Below are 18,130 nucleotides of genomic sequence, written 5' to 3'. Positions count from 1 at the left end.
AACCACCACAGGATGAAGAGTTGAACTACCATCAGCAGACTGATAAGACACCCGTGTATCACCAGCGGTGACAGCCACACTGCAGTAACAGCAGGCCACTGCTGGTTTGCTGTAATTTCTTTTATCTACAAGTCGTGGTGTAGTTTTCCACACTGCTTCAGAGAACAAGTGTCTCACAGCACCACTGACAGTCACTTCTGCACTCTGAACCTATCTTTCTGCTTCAGCTCCTTTGCAGTCAGCCTAGGAGGAACCAGAGATTTTAAAGACCTGCATCAGCTGTCCCAACGTGGACATCTCCACACGCCGCCCAAGTGGTTTCCTTACCAAAGCCTGTCAGCTTCTCGGGGTGACAAAACTCTGCCAACATCACTTCTCCGTGTCTCCTGCCCTCTATCTGCCCCTGTTGCCAAAACGGAGAGGAGCATTAATGCCAACAACGTGGAACCAGTCATCATCCCTCTGCTGCAGCTGCGCTGGGGGTTGGAAGGCAGGTTGTGAGCAGCAGCAGCACATCAAGCTGGAGAACTTCACTTTACTAATTCACAAGGTGGAAAAAATTCTGAACTAAGGACTGAGGAGGACAGTCAAGCTCTCCCATGCTACACCGGGAAACAGTGGACAGCGAAGGGCTGCTAACCAAAGCGTTGCAGTTGGTGGGATGGGGACTCAGGTTGTACTTCAGCTGCAAAAGCGTGGAGCTGGTGTGGACACATCTTTATGGGGTTATGAAGCATGGGAGCTCACACCAATGCAAGGCTGGTCTGTGTGCACAGTCTGGGTTAATTCTGTAGTGAAGGGATAATTCAGGTGATACAGAGGAGCAGTACGGCAACCAGTGAGCAAGCCAAGCCAGCAATATGGAAAACTATCAAGCAGAAGCGTATCCAATAAAACGGACAGTTTCCACTCAAAACTGCACACCAACTCTCCACCCTTTGCAAAGCTGTCTGGCAGCTGCATGAGAACAGAGATATGCCTTCTGCAGACTTTCTGCTGTCCACTGAGGACATGATGTGCCAAACTGCTCACTGCCAGTTCCCAGCCAGGAGCTCCAGCCTCCATAGTTCTCCTAACAGTCTCCTCCAGTCTGGTCTAGACAAACATTTTACCTTGTAAAGAAATCTAAACAAGCCCATGCAGCTTTTTGCTGAAGGTGAATTGGGGAATCTGGGTACAAATGGTGTGGTGAGCAGATTGAGTGCTGACCTCCTCCCATGGCACAGTCTGCAGAAAAAATGCCTGGAAAAGGATGTCTGGGGCTTGAGAAAAAGGAAAAAAGTCTTGGCCAGAGGAAAAAATACAAACTGCTGTGGGATCTCTAACGTTCCAGCAGAAAAAGTACAACCATACATCTCAGAGGCTTATTTGAAAACCCAACGTAAAAAATAACTTCCATAAGTTGCTCCTGAAAAATGTACCTGCCTCCTTGGGAATTAGCTGACCCTGCTAAAGATGTCAACTTATGCTTCTGGGGAACCTGAGTATTAAAAGCCTGATGACTGTACCACGAAACCACAACTTTTGCAGTGTTAAAAGCTCCTTTCTTACAGATTACTTCAGCTATGACTTGAACACTGTTTCCAGCTTGAATGCTGTCCACAGGTGAAAGATGTAATTTTGAGCGCTGTGGTTTTTTCAGTTCAAGGTGCTGATCTGCCAGGAGAGTATCTCCAAAAGCCTGCCTTTGTTCAGCATGTCAGCCATCACACTATCACTCTGCAGCCTCGAAGTCACTGTTTTAACTTGGACTAGGCTAATTCACCACCGGTTAATGCATGTGTGGATAATCTGAGTTCACCCAGCAGCGAAGCCACAGTGCAGAGGCCCAGGCAGTGCACAGTGTAGGATGTGCTGGAAGCCATCAGCGGTAGAAGTCTCCTTCTGTTGAAAAGTTCGGGCATGCATGGACAGAAACACCTCACGGTTAAAATATTTTCTGATTATGTAGACTGAACTCTGTCAATTAAAAGATAAACATGCTTGGCAATTCAAACAAACATCTCAAAAGCACTGCAGTACTACTGTAAGGGAGCAGTTACATAGTAGTGAAATATATAGATATAAAGCGTTACCCACTGCTATTGAGACAGCACTTATGACAGCTCCCAAGTAGCCCTGGATGAACTTGGATGTCGGAGAAGGCTTTGGAAAGAAAAACAAAACATATTTTCAATAAACAAACTTCTGGCTATTAAAATGCAACCAAGCTTTTTTGTTTGTTTTGTTTTCGTTTTATTTGTTTTAAACCAGAGACAGGTTTAATTTTGTCATATTGTTCTGTGACACATGGTCTGTCATCTAGCAGCGGCAAAAGCAAGGAAAATTGTAGCCTCATGAGCAAGGTTAAAGGGAATGGAAAATTAATTGGCATCAGAAAATTATAATAATAGCAGCTTAAAGGAAGTATGTGAATGAAATTCAGCAAATGGTACAAAATTAGCATTCTTATACACTAGTGATGAACCCCAAACTCTCCACATTAAATATCTGTCTTTGAAACATTATCTCAATGAGCTGGATGGTTTCCAACTTAGCTTCCCATATTGAGCTTCCCACATCCCGACATGGGATGAATGAAGGCTAAGCGATGGAAGAGAGCAGGAACAGGCCCACGACCTCCCAGCACCACTGCTGGTAGCACATATAAAGTCCTCGGGAGACGGTAGCATGATCACGGAGCCGCCTTCTGCTATCCAAAAACCCAGATACCATTCTGCTTTTTGCTTATTTACATATCACACTAAACCATTTCATACCAGTTAGAACTATATACTGGCTCAGTTTAAAGGCATTGAGCATTACTTAGGTGCCTCAAGTGATTTTGAGATCCTCATGCCATTTACAGCCGAGATTTAAAATGGAAGTCTACACAGGAGAATGGCCAATCTATAAATTCATCACAGTGCCGACTCTGGAGTTTCTATTAACAGTGAAGAGACAAGACTTATGTTTCCGTGTCAAAACAGACCTAACGTGCTGCATGTGCTGCATATGTTGGGTCTCCTCACCTTTGTCGCGTTGCGGTTTGCATAGTTGACGCAGGCATTGTGGCTCTGATTCAACCACTAAAGAGGAAACAAGAAGAGACAGGCATAAACATAACTTCACAAAAATAAAAAATCTATAAATGTGGGAGTGCTGCGGGAAAACTCATCTCCCTTCGGACCGGCTCGCAACTTGCCACCTCTTTTCAAAGGCTCCTGCATACCCTACGTGCAAGCTAATTCCCTTCAAAGTGAGGGACAGAAATCCCAAGGCACCCAGTGCCCGGAGGGCAGCTCTGCTTCCCTGTATGCTTGAGGTGCAACCCTTCTCCTGGCCCAATCCACCTCGACACGACACCTTGCTGCTATTGGTCTTTATTTTCGCCAGTACCAAATCCATGCTTCTGTTAAGACGTAGCAGTAAGTCCAGCAGCCACTTTGTCACTCATTTATTAAGCTCCTTGACTCTCAAACAGAGGGTCATAGGAGGCTTCAGCTGAGGAGCAGGAGATGAGCAGATGTACCATCTTAGGGATACGGATGCCACTAAACTGGTGTTTCTGGAGCAGGATTTGTCACCAAAGCAGCGTGGCAGCAGCTGGGGATGAGTAGCACCATGCTCCTGAAGAGTTTTACCCACAGCAGCTGCTGGCAATGTAAAGAAAATTATATTTTCTGTCCCCAAAACACCATGTTCCCAGTTCAGAGCGTGTCAGAACTGGACTCCTCTCCAGCTGTGGCCAGAAGTAAGATGGAGGAGGAGGAATGAAGTGAGAGTGAGGCGAGAGAGTGAAACGAGGCACTAAAACAGAGGGATCAACCCAGATCAGAACTTGCCAAGTTCACGGCCCAAGATTACGTTTTTCCTGCTGACCAGCTCTCTAGCCTGGAACTTTGGACACATAAAACCTTGCTTTTTTGTTTTCTTTAAATAATAACTTCAAAAAATATTACAAAGTCAGCTTGCCAATACGTGCTGGAAATCTGCCTCAGTTTTCCAGATGTGGGGTGTTTTTTTAACCCCCACAGCTCATATCTACATTAGCAGGTCCAGAGGACCAGGCTAGAGTTGACCTGAGACATGTACGTTTTGGGCATCGGCAACAACTGCTTCACTGTACAAGCCTGCTCCTATAGGACCCAGTGTTTGTTAATGCAGTAATATGCACTGTCCCTAAATCCTATGCTATTTACCTGGATAAATCTCCTTTTCAGAGAGATGTAGACATACTGCTCAGATATTGTCCTTAATCTAGAGTTTAAGTCACCTCTAGGTTGAAAACATCCCCACAACCCATTTTTTGACTCCACTGTCTTCCTAGGTGGCTGTCTGACACCCTCCTGCGCTTTTTGGGTGATGCCTCTCTAGGCTGCTTCTCCACCTACTTGCATTTTTCAGAAAGGGGTGACCCATCTGCCCATCAGCAGGAACAGTGGAGGGAAGAGTTTCAGAACCACTCGTCGAGCAGCGGTGGCCCAGGCGGGCTTTGACTGCTGGACTTGCCTGCTACGACCTCCCTCTCGAGTGGGCTCATTTTGGTTCTGCATTTGAAGTATTCTTTCTGATTTTAAAAGGATTATTCCATACTTTTAAAGCTGAAAGCTTCTCCCAGCTATGCTGTGATGGTGGAACAGGAGCTTCTCATGTTAGCCACTTACAAGGCACCCAGCCCAAGCCAGCTAGCCGGGCTGGCTCACTCCTCACTCGTGCAAGAGTAACTTCTCCAAAAGCCAACTCTTTCCATCACAGACATCTAAAAACAGGTGAGGCAAGTTGCCTTCAAAAATATGAACGAGTCTCCATGACTCCAGCCATTATCCCGCTCCCAGCATGTAAAGCCACACAGCCACAACTTATAGCTAAACACACCAAACCCAAGTTATTGGCACGTCCCAATATATTCTCAGTTCTGCAGTCTTTCTAACATACTAGGCAGATCCCATTCTGCTTTGATATTTCTTAACTGCATAATTCTCTATCATCACTTACACTGTAGACAATGAAAAGACATTTGCAACTAAAAATAAGTCTGAAAATAACTTGTTCTTTCATTTCAGTTAGTGCTGAAATTATACTTAAGTGGGGTGTTTACTATGGATATAACTCATTCACGTGCACGCTTCCTCCCTTTACTTTTAATTCCCAGAATTTTAATGGGAAATAACACCAACACCCCCTTACACACAGATTTTTTTTTCCCCAAAGCCCCTGTAGTACACTGAATGCAGAGGTCCTTGGCTTTGCAATGCACAGCTATTCCCAAAATTCCTGAGCATGGGGCGTCTCACTGCCCCTAGCCCTGCGCACACGCTGCACTTCCAATGGGAATTCACCAAGGAAGATCCCAACTACTTGACAGGGTGTCTTCAAAACAGCAGATGTATGAGTTTAAGGGCTTATATTTTCACGGAAGTACACACTGTGCAATCATTTACACCTGTACGAAATGGGTCCGAAAAGCTAATTTTGAGATCCTGTGCTGTTTTGCATCTCCCTTGCAATGGCACAAATAGCCAGGCACTGGAAAATGGACCCAATAGTTTGCTTACAGGCCATTCCAGACCTACCAAACCTTTCCCTGATTATATCCAGCCACATCATCTCCCCGTTAACCAAAGCACTGCCAGCGCAGAAAAGCCATGCGCGTCAGTTTGTCCTCTAGTCACAAGCCAACTGCTGCTTTCCTTTCCATCACGTTCTCCACCCATTCAGTGCACAGTGGCCAACGAGTGTTACCTGCCAAAACACAGTGGATGCCAGCGTCTGGTTGGGCAAGAGAAGACCAACAACCTGCAAGAGAAGAGATTTTTCTCATTAGCAAATGCATTGTTGGTTTGCTCTCAGTGCTCTTCTAGGCACACAAACATCAAGCTTATTTCTAATGACTTGAATAAATTAATTTATGGCTTTATTTCATTATAGTTATTGAACTTCCCTTCAGTCTATTGTCTCTCAGTTTTCCAGTGGTGAAACTGGGTAACATAGCTGCCCGTGAAAGCTTTGCATATTTAATTATTGCTTGCAACACCCCTTGAAAAGAGTCTGACAGCAGATACTGTTCAAAGATTAGTTCATTAAAATATAATCAATTCTTTAATCCAGGTATTCCTGGAGGATAGCACAAACATTGCATGAATGCAAGAGTTCAAAGTTGTTACTGTTGGCAGTGAAAGGGGTTTTTCTTGTTTTTCTTTGGCACATTCACTGTTTCAAGCAGAAGAAAGAAATCCGATTTGAACATCTGAAGACAGGAATGCCACCTGGAAGCACATGTGCTCCTGTTTGGGAGCCTGAATTTTGTTTTAAGAGAAGAGAATTGTTGATGTGTCATACTCTGAACTGTGAAAACTCCTGCTTGGGTTATGAGCTCAAGCGGACGATCGCCATCTCCCTGAGGCTTATGGTTGCCTGTCCCAGCACATCTGGCCAGGTGCTGCCCGCTGCTGCGTGAAGGCAAGATGCCACAGGCTTTGCAAGGTCACCCATCGCAGCACCTAAGGCCACACACGCGTATGTTGCCTATACAGTCCTGAGAACATCCTTGGGACATGTCTCAATATACCTCATAGGCACACACTCTACAATTCTTTAAAGACCCCATCTCTTACACACAAGACAGCTCTGCCAGACTCCTTCCTACCTTGTTTTATGGCAATCTTTCCTCTTAAAGCATAAGAGGATGAAGAAGAGGAAAGGGATGCAAAGCAATGGGACTCCCAATGATAAGCCCAACAAACATGGACAGGAAGATGAGTTCTTGGGTAAGAAAAAGGTAAGATGAGGTACTTCCTAACATCATTGTCATTTTCTCCCCCTCCACACCTCAAATGTCTGGCAGTTTCTGAAGAAGATGGTCTTGTTGCAAAATCACACTCACATCTTTGTTAAGAGTATAAAGACTGAACAACTCATTTTAATTCCAAATACATTTATTTTCAGGATACTCATGTGAACTGAAATGTCTCCCAGGCATCCAGGCAAGAAGGCTGTGAGTTCATTCCCACACTCAGACCGTCTTCTGCACCATTTTCTTTAAGCCTATCCCTACAAAAGCTGAGAAGAAAGAAAACTTCCCTGTTTTAGAGTGTGGACAGCCTGCCGCAAGGAGGGATAAGCTAAAGCCATCTCTGCACATCTGCAGCAGCATCAGTTGAAGAGGAGGCAACTTCTACGCTTAAGGACATAAGAGAGAAATAACAACAAACAAAAGGGTAATAGGGTTGGGAGGCCTGATTTCATTTACATCTTCTTTCCTTTCTCCTCCTCCTCCTCCAGCTTTTCCTCCTACAGCCTTTCGTGAAGTTACAGCTACTTTGTACGCTGGCCGAGCGCCAATCTGTGCAAGTTACACTAATTTACCGCTTCCATTCAATATGCGGATCTTGTCATTAATTACTCCATTGCTGGTCTTAGCCAAACAAATTCAACAGGTGATGAACCTCCTCACCCCAGGACTGACTTACGCGCCTGAAGCCAGCAGGCTAATGAGGCTCCGGAGGAGAGGGAAGACTGCAGGCAGCTACTTACATTGTCAGCTGAAGCTGAGCGCCGAGAAAAATAAAAGAGGAAAATAAATAAATAAAAAAGAGCACCCAAAATCTGTATGACTGAAAGAGGCACGTTTAAATGCAAACTCTCCATATGTGCAAGAGTCTGTCAAGAAATGTACAGTTTCACTTTTAATTACTGTGAGGGGAAAAAATAACTAAGAAGGAAAACAAAATAAAAAAAGCTTCTAAACACTAGAAAAGTACCAGCTACAAAATTTAATTGCCTATCAGGTGTGAACGGCCCTTCGTGGCCCGAAAGCCAGGGCTAAAGCTGCCGCTCGGACATCTGTCAGCTCTGAGCAGCCTCGCAGCTCGTTTGCATTACGAGCTGTCCTCTTGCAAGCCCCAAGTCCTGCCTCGTCTGTCAGCGAGAGTCATCTGCAACCCCATATTAACACCCAGGTCTTCTCTATGCACTTCAAAACCTCAACAAGATCCCCCCCATTTTTAAATGGCTGGGGAAAATAAGGTGCTTAAAGCTGTGGGTGGCAGCTGGGAACAGCAGCATGGCTTCTGCTCCATCTTCACTGCCCGAGTCTTAGGCTGAATTTCCTAAATGCAGATAAATCTTCCTCCTTGGAGACTTTCATCCTTGGGATGAAATACAAACCCAGGGTAAAAGGCTACAGCCCAGCAGCCACCTTGCATGTGTCACCCCTTACAGCAAAGGGAGATACTGCGAGTGGCTGGATTTGCTCCCTCCTGGGCTGAAATCTAGGTGGGCAAACACAAACTCTCCCTACACTTACATATACCTCATCCTGCCCCCACTCTGCCACTACAACCGATTCTGCGGTTGAACCGTAAACCTGAGCACAGAAAGGATGGAGGCTAAAAAGAAAAGCAAACGATTGCAACTCAGGGAAAGAATAAACAGCCTCAGGATTTGGTTGTGTCAGGGGAGTAGCTGCTTCGGCCAGAAAAGAAACGATTATTTTCAGCAAGACCTTAATCTCTCTCACAATGAGCTAAACCATACTGAATTATTTTGCATTAGCTATAGGGGGAAAAAACCCCAAGATGTATATAGGCAGCATCGTGTATTGACTGATAGGCAGTAAACCTGTTAATGCATAATCTGATCACGTCTCTGCCGGTATCTATGCAGGGTGTTTAATTGACCCCCGAATACCGGGACAATTAGCGCGGGTGCAACGGCACGCCAGCACGGTTTTGTGGGTGAGGACAGCCACGCTCGCTCAGCCAGAGCCCACCGCAGGCACATTAAGTCTCTCTTGAGGAAATCCCATCCCCCTATGTGAAATGCAAGACTCAAACTGTTTTTATGCTAGAGCAGGCTGCCAATTTTGTCACTAAATTTCACAGATCGATTGGCATAAATGTTACATTTTAATTTTAACATTTGAAACGTTTGGGTTTTTTTTTTTTTTTTAAATGACAAGAGGTTCCAGTTTATCCTTTACAGCTAGTGAAATTGGGCTCATCTGACAGCTCTCGGCTCCTCTGACAGCTCTGGATTTGGGCCGATTTCATTGTCAAATTGATCGTTAACTCATTTTTGTTTAACCTTTTCTTTTAAAATGCCCCATACAAAGTTACCACCAAACCCTTACGCACGACAACAAATAGTAACAGCCGCGATGATTTCTGCTTTTAGGTGCTAGCAACCCTGCTATCGCCATTTGGGAAAGAATCATTACCTTTAAGTACTATGCCATGGTCCACTGCGTTTAGGAAGATTAAATTTAGCAGAATTTGTTCCTTCAACCATTTTAATACACATGATCTAATAAGCTGAGCCGAGAGCTGGCAGGTAGGAGGACCAACTACCTTCTGGCACCAACTTTGGGCGATTTTGGGCAAAACTGCATGCCTCAGTTTCCCTATTCATAAAATGGGGTTAATTAACCATTCCTGTTCCTGAAGACAAGCTGAAGTTTCAGCATTAGGAAGACAGGCAGAATTACCTCCCTTCTGGCTTTCGCTATCGAGAGCACCCAAATGCTTACAAATTTCACAATAACAAGTACAAACTAAAAACGCCCTTAGCAATAACCCCACAGAAAGCACCCGCCGTTTTAATTAATCAAGATGAGAGCACACGACACCGGCCTCGCTGTGCTGTAGCTCGTCACGTTCAGGAAGCAACTTATAAAACATGCAAATGAAAAAAAAAAACTGTCCAAAGATGAAATCCGAGAGTTGCAGAAGTTGCATTTTGCAGGCAATGAGCTCATCTTGGTCCTCCTTTTCCAGAAGTGAAAGATAAAGCTGAAGACGTTGCAGGGGGCTGGGTGAACAACGTTAAATAGATAAATAACCTTTAGCGCAACGTCCATAGGGCAGGCTTTACAAGATGAAGCCCTTGCTAATGTACGACGGGAAAGGGGGGAACCCTGTGTGAACGTGTCGCGAGGAGGTAAAGTGGAATTTGGGGAATTGTCTGCAAGTGCTAAAAAATGCATTCCTTGGTACTCACAAACAAAGTGGGGACACGTTAAAATACTTACGATGGGTGTTCCAAAGGGAATGTAACCTATTAAAAAAAAAAAAAAAAGAGATGCATGCATTTTAATATGCAGTTTTGGGACAGAAAAAAAATCACATCTAAGACATCTAACAGTATAGGGTAGAAGCCATACCAGGCATGACAGGCTGCACTCACTTCCACCAGCTCTATACCACCATGGGGATGCCTGTGGACCTACACCTGATGCACCAAGCATCAACTAGAGCAGCCTCCTGATTTTTGCCCAATCTCCTTCCCATCCTCTATTTGCTTTTGTTGGGTTGCGGTCTAAGAGTTTCCCTGAAACTTATAACATCTAGACCCTAGCTTACTCCAGTAACCCCAGTCTGTGCCAGCACGTGGCATTAGCACTTTAGAGGGCATCGTGTTGTTGAGCTGGGCTAGGCAGCCAGCAAAACCTCAAATCAGCAGAAGCGAACGGATGACAGCTCAGATGAGGAGCTGCTCGGTCCAGACCAGGAGGAGATGGATGCTGCCACGCTGGTGCTAACTGAGCTGACCTAGTGGCTTGCTGCCACGGAAAGGGGGAGATCCTGCCCCCCCCTTCCCAGGCTCAGTCACGCAATCTGTTCCCTCCCTCGTGCCAGCTCTGTTGCTCATCAGACCCTCCCACAACCTACCCTCGCGAACCCAGGAGAAAACTCCCCAGCTTTCTGTGCCCCTTCCTCTCTTGTTGAGCCTGGTCCCACTGGGATAGCATGCTGAAGACGCTCATGAAGCCATCTAACAAGCTGCAGAGCCCATGCCAGTTAAGGAGCAGGACCATGCCACCATCGGTGGGACCTCCCCCTTTCACCATCTGCTTTATCAACCTCTCTGCTACCGATTTTATACCAGGAGAGCTCATTTGTTTCTAGGTGAGTAGAAAAAGGAACAGGGTATAAGCTGAAGAAAGTATATTTGCATCATGGAGGAGAGAGGGACTATTTTAATAATAGGTGTAAGTTAAAGCTCTCTATATTAGAGATAAGCCTTTACCCCAAATCTTATTGAGCACCACAAAAATCAAATGCTTCACATTTTTCCCCTGCTAAGCCTGCCAATTTTTGTGCTAATTATAATTCATCTCTATGACTTCCACTAGAAGGTCTCAGAGCATTTTACCAATATTACTGAATTAAGCTTCATGGATCCAATTTACAGTCAGAAAGGGCAAAGACCTGAGAGGAAGAAAAATTAAAAAAAAAAATACAGAACAAGGCAGCAAAGCAGTGGGTCCTGGCTTTTCTTCCCTCCACTTCACCCTTAACATCATCCTTCTTCAAAGAGCTGGAGAACAAAACCCACCGACCCTGTTATTTTTTCCCCTGTGCCCAGGATTCAGGTGAAGACATTCCCCCCCAAAATATGGAAAAGGTCCTATTTAATTAAATAGGTCCTTTGGGAAAGAACCAAGGTTGCACTTGCATCCTCAAGAGAGCTACTATTCAACCCACAGCAGAGGTAGCTGTGGACCTGTGCATGGCAGAGAGACACCCCAAAGTGGGAAGGAGGAGGTGACAATTTAATAATTAAGCAGACCAGTTAAGCCATGGACAAGCTGATCCTTCCTGGGCTCCCAGTGCCATGGCTATTAGGTACCACCACACGTGGAAAAATAGGGCTCATCCCATTCTCTCCTGGAGAGTAACACCCTAAGCTGCTCGTTAGGCATCAAGCTTCGTTGTTTACTACACAGTTAAAATGCCTATTATAGTGATGGATACCTCAAAAATGCCAGAAAGGGTATTAGCTTGAGCCCATGTTAAAATATCTGAAGGAGGGGAAAATATTAATCGCTAGATCTTGCATAGGCATTTAGAATCTTAATTCTCCTTGATTGCAAAGGGATTTAGGTATTTGAATTACTTTCTGATCTTGGTCTAAATGTTTACAAGATACAATTCAAAAACAAGAGAAAAAAATAACATTTTGTACAAATTCCCAGTAAAATTAAGGATTGTCTGATAGGGACATACTATACCTGACATTCGGAAAGGCATGAAGATGGTCTCATTTGTATCGGGATGGATGATGGCCTGTAAAACAGTCAGCAGACAGACACAGTGAAGGCACAGCAACAGTTGGCAAGGCACAGTGAAGCCAGCACTCAGCCTCTACAAATAGCACCTTCAACCAGAGAGAACAGGGGGACTTCATGCATCTCGGCACCCTCCTTGCTTTTGCAGCTCCGACCAAAGGCAGTTACTGTTCAGCAGCCTCCACAAAACCTCGTCCTACCGCTGCTTTCTCCTCTCCTTAAATAATTTAGCATAAGTTAATAATTTAGAAGTAAATAATTTAACCTGAAATATAGAAAGTGGCTCTTTTTTGGTACTATAATGACCTCAAAGGCCACCCACTGCTGTACGTTAACCCCAGGGAGGGAAATGCAGATTTAGGAAGGGAAAAGGGAAACCTGTTTTCTGTGCCTGCCTGTGTTCAGCATCTCCACCAAGGTGCAGCTTAATGTCCTAGCTGAAACTCTGCCCTATGAAAGAAAGGAAAAGCCCTCGCTGTGGCAGAGGGATGGGGAGGGCAGGGCTGCCTGCTCGGGAGGGAACGAAGGTGTAAATCACTTTATGCTGTTTGTGAAGCAAACAGGTTGCAGGAGACCCCCGTAAGGACTTGTGTGGCTCAGCCACGATGGATGGATTCAGACTGAGGAACATCTTCCCTGTCTGCAGGTACGCCTGCATGAGCCCACAGAGCACCTCGTAGGAAGCTTGAAATTCTGCTTCAGGATCTGGCTGAGTTGGGATAAAAACGTGCAGGTATGGTCCGCTCCAGTTGTCACCATAAGGGTGACCCAAATAAAATCCCCTCACACGCCAGGGGATTTGGATTTGCCAGATAATTCAACCTTTATGTATATCCGCAGCTTCTCAGCCAATGCTGGTGGCTGCGGACAGCCCAGCCTTCACGGAAATCCTAAATCTCTTTTACTGATAAACAGACAAAGAAGCTCACTTGGCCCATTTTTACCAAATTTTACAGTGAGCCCAGGAGGTTGCACTGGCATTAACTGGCTGGGGATGAAAAATCAATCCCCAAGCGATCTGGGACTGCAGAGGAGGAAGGTACGACAGTTACAAGCCTTACCAAAGAACTGTCAAACTATTTTCAAAAGACTGGAGACAAGAAATCTCTTGACTAGACAGGAAGGAGAAAATGAAGACATCAAAATATATAAATACAAAAAAAAAAAATCAGACTCTTTGGTGGCAACAGTGTTCTCTGCATTTACATTTCTGTGGCAAGACAAAACAGCAACTGGCAAAGTCAATAATGGAGAAGAGGACAGCATCGCTTAACAAAAAGGAAAAAAGCAGCAATAGTTGAAAGCAGTAATGAAATATAAAAAAAGCGTATTACCTGCTTTATCTTTTGAGCTCCCCACAGCTAGAAAAATAAAAGAGAACATTGCATTTAAAAAAACGAGCAGTATAGTTTTATACCAAACCCCAAATATTCATCTTTTAGCTGCTGTAGTAAATGAATGCGAGGGACTGCTTTAAAACAGACTCATTTTCTGCATCCTTCCAGGATGTATTTAAAGATCCTTTACACACACCGAGCTCCTTCAAATCTGTGTGGCCAGTAAGACCAGCAAGGCAGAGAAGATATTCTTTCTTATATTGAATGGTAAGAAAGAATAACAACAGCCAGACTTCACGCTCTGCTATAAGCTTTACAAATCAAGAATTATCTCAGTAACTCTGCTGCACGTAGATCTCAAGGTAAATTTAGCACAGCCTCTCCTTGGACGAGCTTCCTGCGGAAATCGAGGCTTGCTGGGGAACAAAGGTGGAGCAAGCCCTGCAGGGAAATGGAAGAAGTATCTCTTCAAATAAAACCTGGATTCAGAATATGCTAGCCACTGGTTTTCATTTTTCACAAGAAGGGAAATGCACGAAAAACGCTCGTGAAAAGGAAAACAATCTCATTTAAAACTCTCACAAATGCCTACTGTTTTTTACTGACTGTAATTCAGCAGCATCAAAACACCTCAAATCAGGCTCAGACAATGGAGATCTACGAGCACCGAGGAAGAAACATCCTATGTGAGGTGCAGGTAGAGCTAATGAGTAGTTGCACATCAAGAGATGCTCTGGCATGTACATAAACCCATAGTTTGCCCCTGCTTAATAAAGCCAGAGGGCTTTCCTCCATGAATCACGCCTAAATGCAAATTATAATCTCAAAAAAAAAAAAAAATCCCAATTTTGATATCTGTAATTCTAGAGATGGATGAAAAAACAGGACTCTCTAAAATATCACAACAGATCATTGTTTTTACTATTAAAAACTGTTCTGTTCAGCTCAGGTCTGGCTTGAACTTCCAGGCACCAGCTTGTGTTACACCTCTGTCTGACAGCCTCCGGTGCTGTCTATTTTTGTTCTTCACGCAGGTACCTGGAGCTGTTAAAGCCACCCTTTAACCTTTGCTTAAAGAAAAAAAAAAAAAAAAATAGAAAATTCATCCGAGCCAGGAGACTAGCTGTTTCATTGGCAAGGTGTGTTTGCCAATCTTTTAACCACCCTCGTGGCTCTTTTACATCTTTCCAATTTGTCAACATCCTCTTGAATCGAGGACGCCAGAAACCAGACAAATTATTCCAACAACAGTTGTACCAGTGCCAAACCAAGGGCAGGCTAACCTGATGAGTTCTGCTCTTGCTGTTGATAAATCCAAAGACAGCGATAGCTCTTTTTGCTTGGAGAGCTCACAATTACCCACCAAAATACCTACCCAAGTGCCATGCACATATTCTGCAATACAGGCATTCACACTTAAGATTTTATCATTATTATGGTATAAATTAAGCCCTGTTCTGCCATTCTTCTTCATCCAAGGTTTAGTGCCTTCCCCAAATATAAATCCATTAAAATACTGTTGGAATACGGTAATTACTTTATTATAAATAGCATAAATTGACCCACTGATACCAGCAACCCCAGTATTTCACTCAAATTCAGCTCTCACTCCAGAAATGAAGCTCCGTGATGAACTCCATTGCATGTGATGAGTTACTGGAATATCTAAATGTCACAGGCTGATGCACATATCCACAGGGCTCTTTCCTGAGGAGAACTTCCCTTTTTAAGGAAGATCATTATTCCCCATTTTACAGTTGAAAAACAGAGGCTGAAGGACACGAAGAGACAATCTTTGTGGTTGGCAGAGGCAAGGTGTGTCTACCCTCACCAATCCTAAAATGCAAAGGGTGGGAGGCTGCATGCCCAGAGCTACCAGGTCTCTTCTGCACCTGCCTGCCCACCAGCTCGAGAACTTCCACGGGGTGAAAGTGGAAGTCCTCGAGCTGCAGGTGACTACCCAAAGCATCCCAGTAACCCTGTGGCTGCCCAAGGCTCGCGTATCTTAGATGTGCAACAAAACCATGGGATTTTCCACTCCAACTGCAAGCACCAAGACTAGCAAAAAGGAAGAGGGATGGTTTCTGAGCCAGCACTATGGCTTTTTTGGTCAAATTATCTAATTTCATTAATTGATCCCAATATTTATGCATTTTCCTGCTGCAGTGCAAATATTGTTAGAACATGCGATTTCATTACTTCTCAGAAAGAGACTTTACAAGATGCACCTGATGAGTCACCTAAAGATTCTGCCAGCTCATTTTCACTTTTTTATCCTCTAATTCATTTTCTGTCTGCAGCATTTTTCAATAGCTCCAGTACTCTGACGAGTCTTGCCAGCTGGGGGGCTCGTTTCTGAGAGCAAGTCTCTATTTTTGCTGGGGATTTCATTCACGCTCTCTCCGGCCATCTTCGAGAAGCAGCCAGATTTTGATCTCATTTACACTAGCGTGAATCCAAAGCATCTTCACTGGAGCACGTGGAACGACTCCAGATTCGTGCTCAATTTTTGTTAGATTTAGGTCCATGGTCTCTAAATATAGTCAGCCTGTACTGGGTGGATCTCCTGTAATAGATGATCTTACTTTACATCAGCTTTTCTGTATATTACTGGCTCAAAGCTACATTGGGGTTTTGCCACCATTCAAATTTGGGTGCAAGAACCAAACCTGCTCATACATGGGTTTACACCAAAGAAGCCTGGAGGCCAAGGGGGCAAGAGCGTTGGACCACTGTTAACATATTTCACTATCTGCCCAGCAACCTAAGCAGGCAGCGATGGACAAGTTTCTCCAGCCTGTGGCCACTGCAAACTTCCACCAGAACAGATCAGGCTCTGCTTCATGGAGATGTCCTTCATGGTCATGGAGGAATCGGCTCCGGGACCATTCACAAGTGCTCCCAGCACCAGCATTTCAGGACACTGGACTCATGGATGAGATTTCCATCCATCCTTCCCAGGATTCTCTTTTTTCTAGAATTTTTCAAGGAAGATATACTCACCACTTTGCTCACCACCTACAGCAGATAGCTTTAAAACCCTGAACTCAGGAACTGAACTCAGTTATACAGAAACATTACGTGCTTATGATGTTTAAGGAAGGGTATCAAAGACTGCCATGATCTAAAGAGAACCAAAGCTGCAGTAAGGAGCTAGAGACTGGAATAACTCTTGGGGAACAGGTATGATCTTTGGTTGACAGGACATTCATTAGCATTCCTTATTTAGCAGCAGAATCGCAGCTTAGAGACAGTTTTTAGAAAAAGTATGTATTTAAAGAATATATCCAGCCCAAATCTATTAGCTAACACCTGCCACTATAAAAACAGTACAAAGGGTACCGGTTATTCTTAAGAGATTAACCTCCCTCCTATTAAATACAGTAAGACTTCATGGTCCTGGACTCAAAGATGGGATTTCTCCCCCCCGCTGCAAAGTTTCACTTAGATTAGAAAACTGTGTTTACAAATTGTTCACCTTTGTTTACAGCAGGCTCCAATGCTGCTAAAACAAGCAGCCAGCTCCACCCTACGCGAGTGCAGTTGGCTGTATCCAGACCACCTACTACATCGCTGAAGTTGGCCTCGGGTGTCTAAGGTCAGGAGAGCACTGACAGATTCACACCACCTACTCCTTTGCATTGCCAGCAACCACCTCCCTACAGTCAGTGGGGGCACAGAGGCAATTTGATATCAGGAATCTGTAATAGATGCTCTAACGCTTCCTCCCTCGATGGTATGCACCAACAGGATTCAAGTCCCTTGCAAAATACAGTAGTAGACATCAAAACGATCTTAAATCCACGGGTGCATGCTCTGGATATGCCACGTCAGGAATAACTCTACAGAGAAAAGCCCTTACTGATTAACCACATGTTGAACATGCATAATTACAAGGCACAGTTATTTTCAGAGAGCTAATGAGGAATCACATGGTAGACGAGCCCGACGTGTAAGAGAAAACACAGCAGTTTAAGCTCTGCAAAGACTAAGTGGTCTACCTGTGTTAGACTTTGCACCATCATCACTCACAACAGTTTGCAAAATTCCCTGTGGTGGGTTGACCCTGGCTGGATACCAGGTGCTCACCAAAGCCGCTCTATCACTCCCCTCCTCAGCTGGACAGGGGGGAGAAAATATAATGAAAAGCTTGTGGGTTGAGATAAGGACAGGGAGAGATCACTCACCAATTATGTCATGGCCAAAACAGACTCGACTTGGGGAAAATTAATTTATTATCAATCAAACCAGTATGGTAATGAGAAATAAAACTAAATCTTAAAACACCTTCCCCCCACCCCTTCCTTCTTCTCAGGCACAGCTTCACTCCCCATTTTCTCCACCTCCTCCTCACAGCAGCACAGGGGGACAGGGAATGGGGGTTGGGGTCAGTTCATCACACGTTGTCTCTGCCGCTCCTTCCTCCTCAGGGGCAGGACTCCTCACTCTTCCCCTGCTCCAGCGTGGGGTCCCTCCTATGGGAGACAGTCCTCCACGAACTTCTCCAACGTGGGTCCTTCCCACGGGCTGCAGTTCTTCATGAACTGCTCCAGTGTAGGTCCCTTCCCTGGGCTGCAGTCCTTCAGGCACAGCCTGCTCCAGCGTGGGTCCCCCATGGGGTCACAAGTCCTGCCAGCAAACCTGCTCCAGCGTGGGCTCCTCTCTCCACGGGGCCACAGGTCCTGCCGGGAGCCTGCTCCAGCGTGGGCTTCCCACAGGGTCACAGCCTCCTTCGGGCATCGCC

General features: G+C 44.9%; 1 protein-coding gene across 3 annotated transcripts in view; it reads right to left on the bottom strand.

The window, feature by feature from the left end:
• Positions 1–18,130, bottom strand: part of SFXN5 (sideroflexin 5) — a 101,753-nt gene that overhangs the window by 48,880 nt on the left and 34,743 nt on the right. For 2 of the 3 annotated variants that reach the window (XM_052780863.1, XM_052780865.1), the window contains exons 4-9: positions 13,384–13,410; positions 11,993–12,047; positions 10,010–10,035; positions 5,725–5,778; positions 3,012–3,068; positions 2,080–2,145 (exon numbers count right to left, since the gene is read on the bottom strand). In XM_052780863.1, the coding sequence (XP_052636823.1) occupies positions 2,080–2,145; positions 3,012–3,068; positions 5,725–5,778; positions 10,010–10,035; positions 11,993–12,047; positions 13,384–13,410 (285 nt within the window). Of the gene's footprint in view, positions 1–327; positions 404–2,079; positions 2,146–3,011; positions 3,069–5,724; positions 5,779–10,009; positions 10,036–11,992; positions 12,048–13,383; positions 13,411–18,130 lie in introns of all 3 variants that reach the window. The other variant, XM_052780864.1, reaches the window with a different exon arrangement.

This window comes from Harpia harpyja, chromosome 2 (genome assembly GCF_026419915.1).
Source record: "Harpia harpyja isolate bHarHar1 chromosome 2, bHarHar1 primary haplotype, whole genome shotgun sequence".
Taxonomy (NCBI): domain Eukaryota; kingdom Metazoa; phylum Chordata; class Aves; order Accipitriformes; family Accipitridae; genus Harpia; species Harpia harpyja.
The sequence above is the reverse complement of the archived record's forward strand: the minus strand, read 5'-3'. Positions and strand labels throughout refer to the sequence as shown.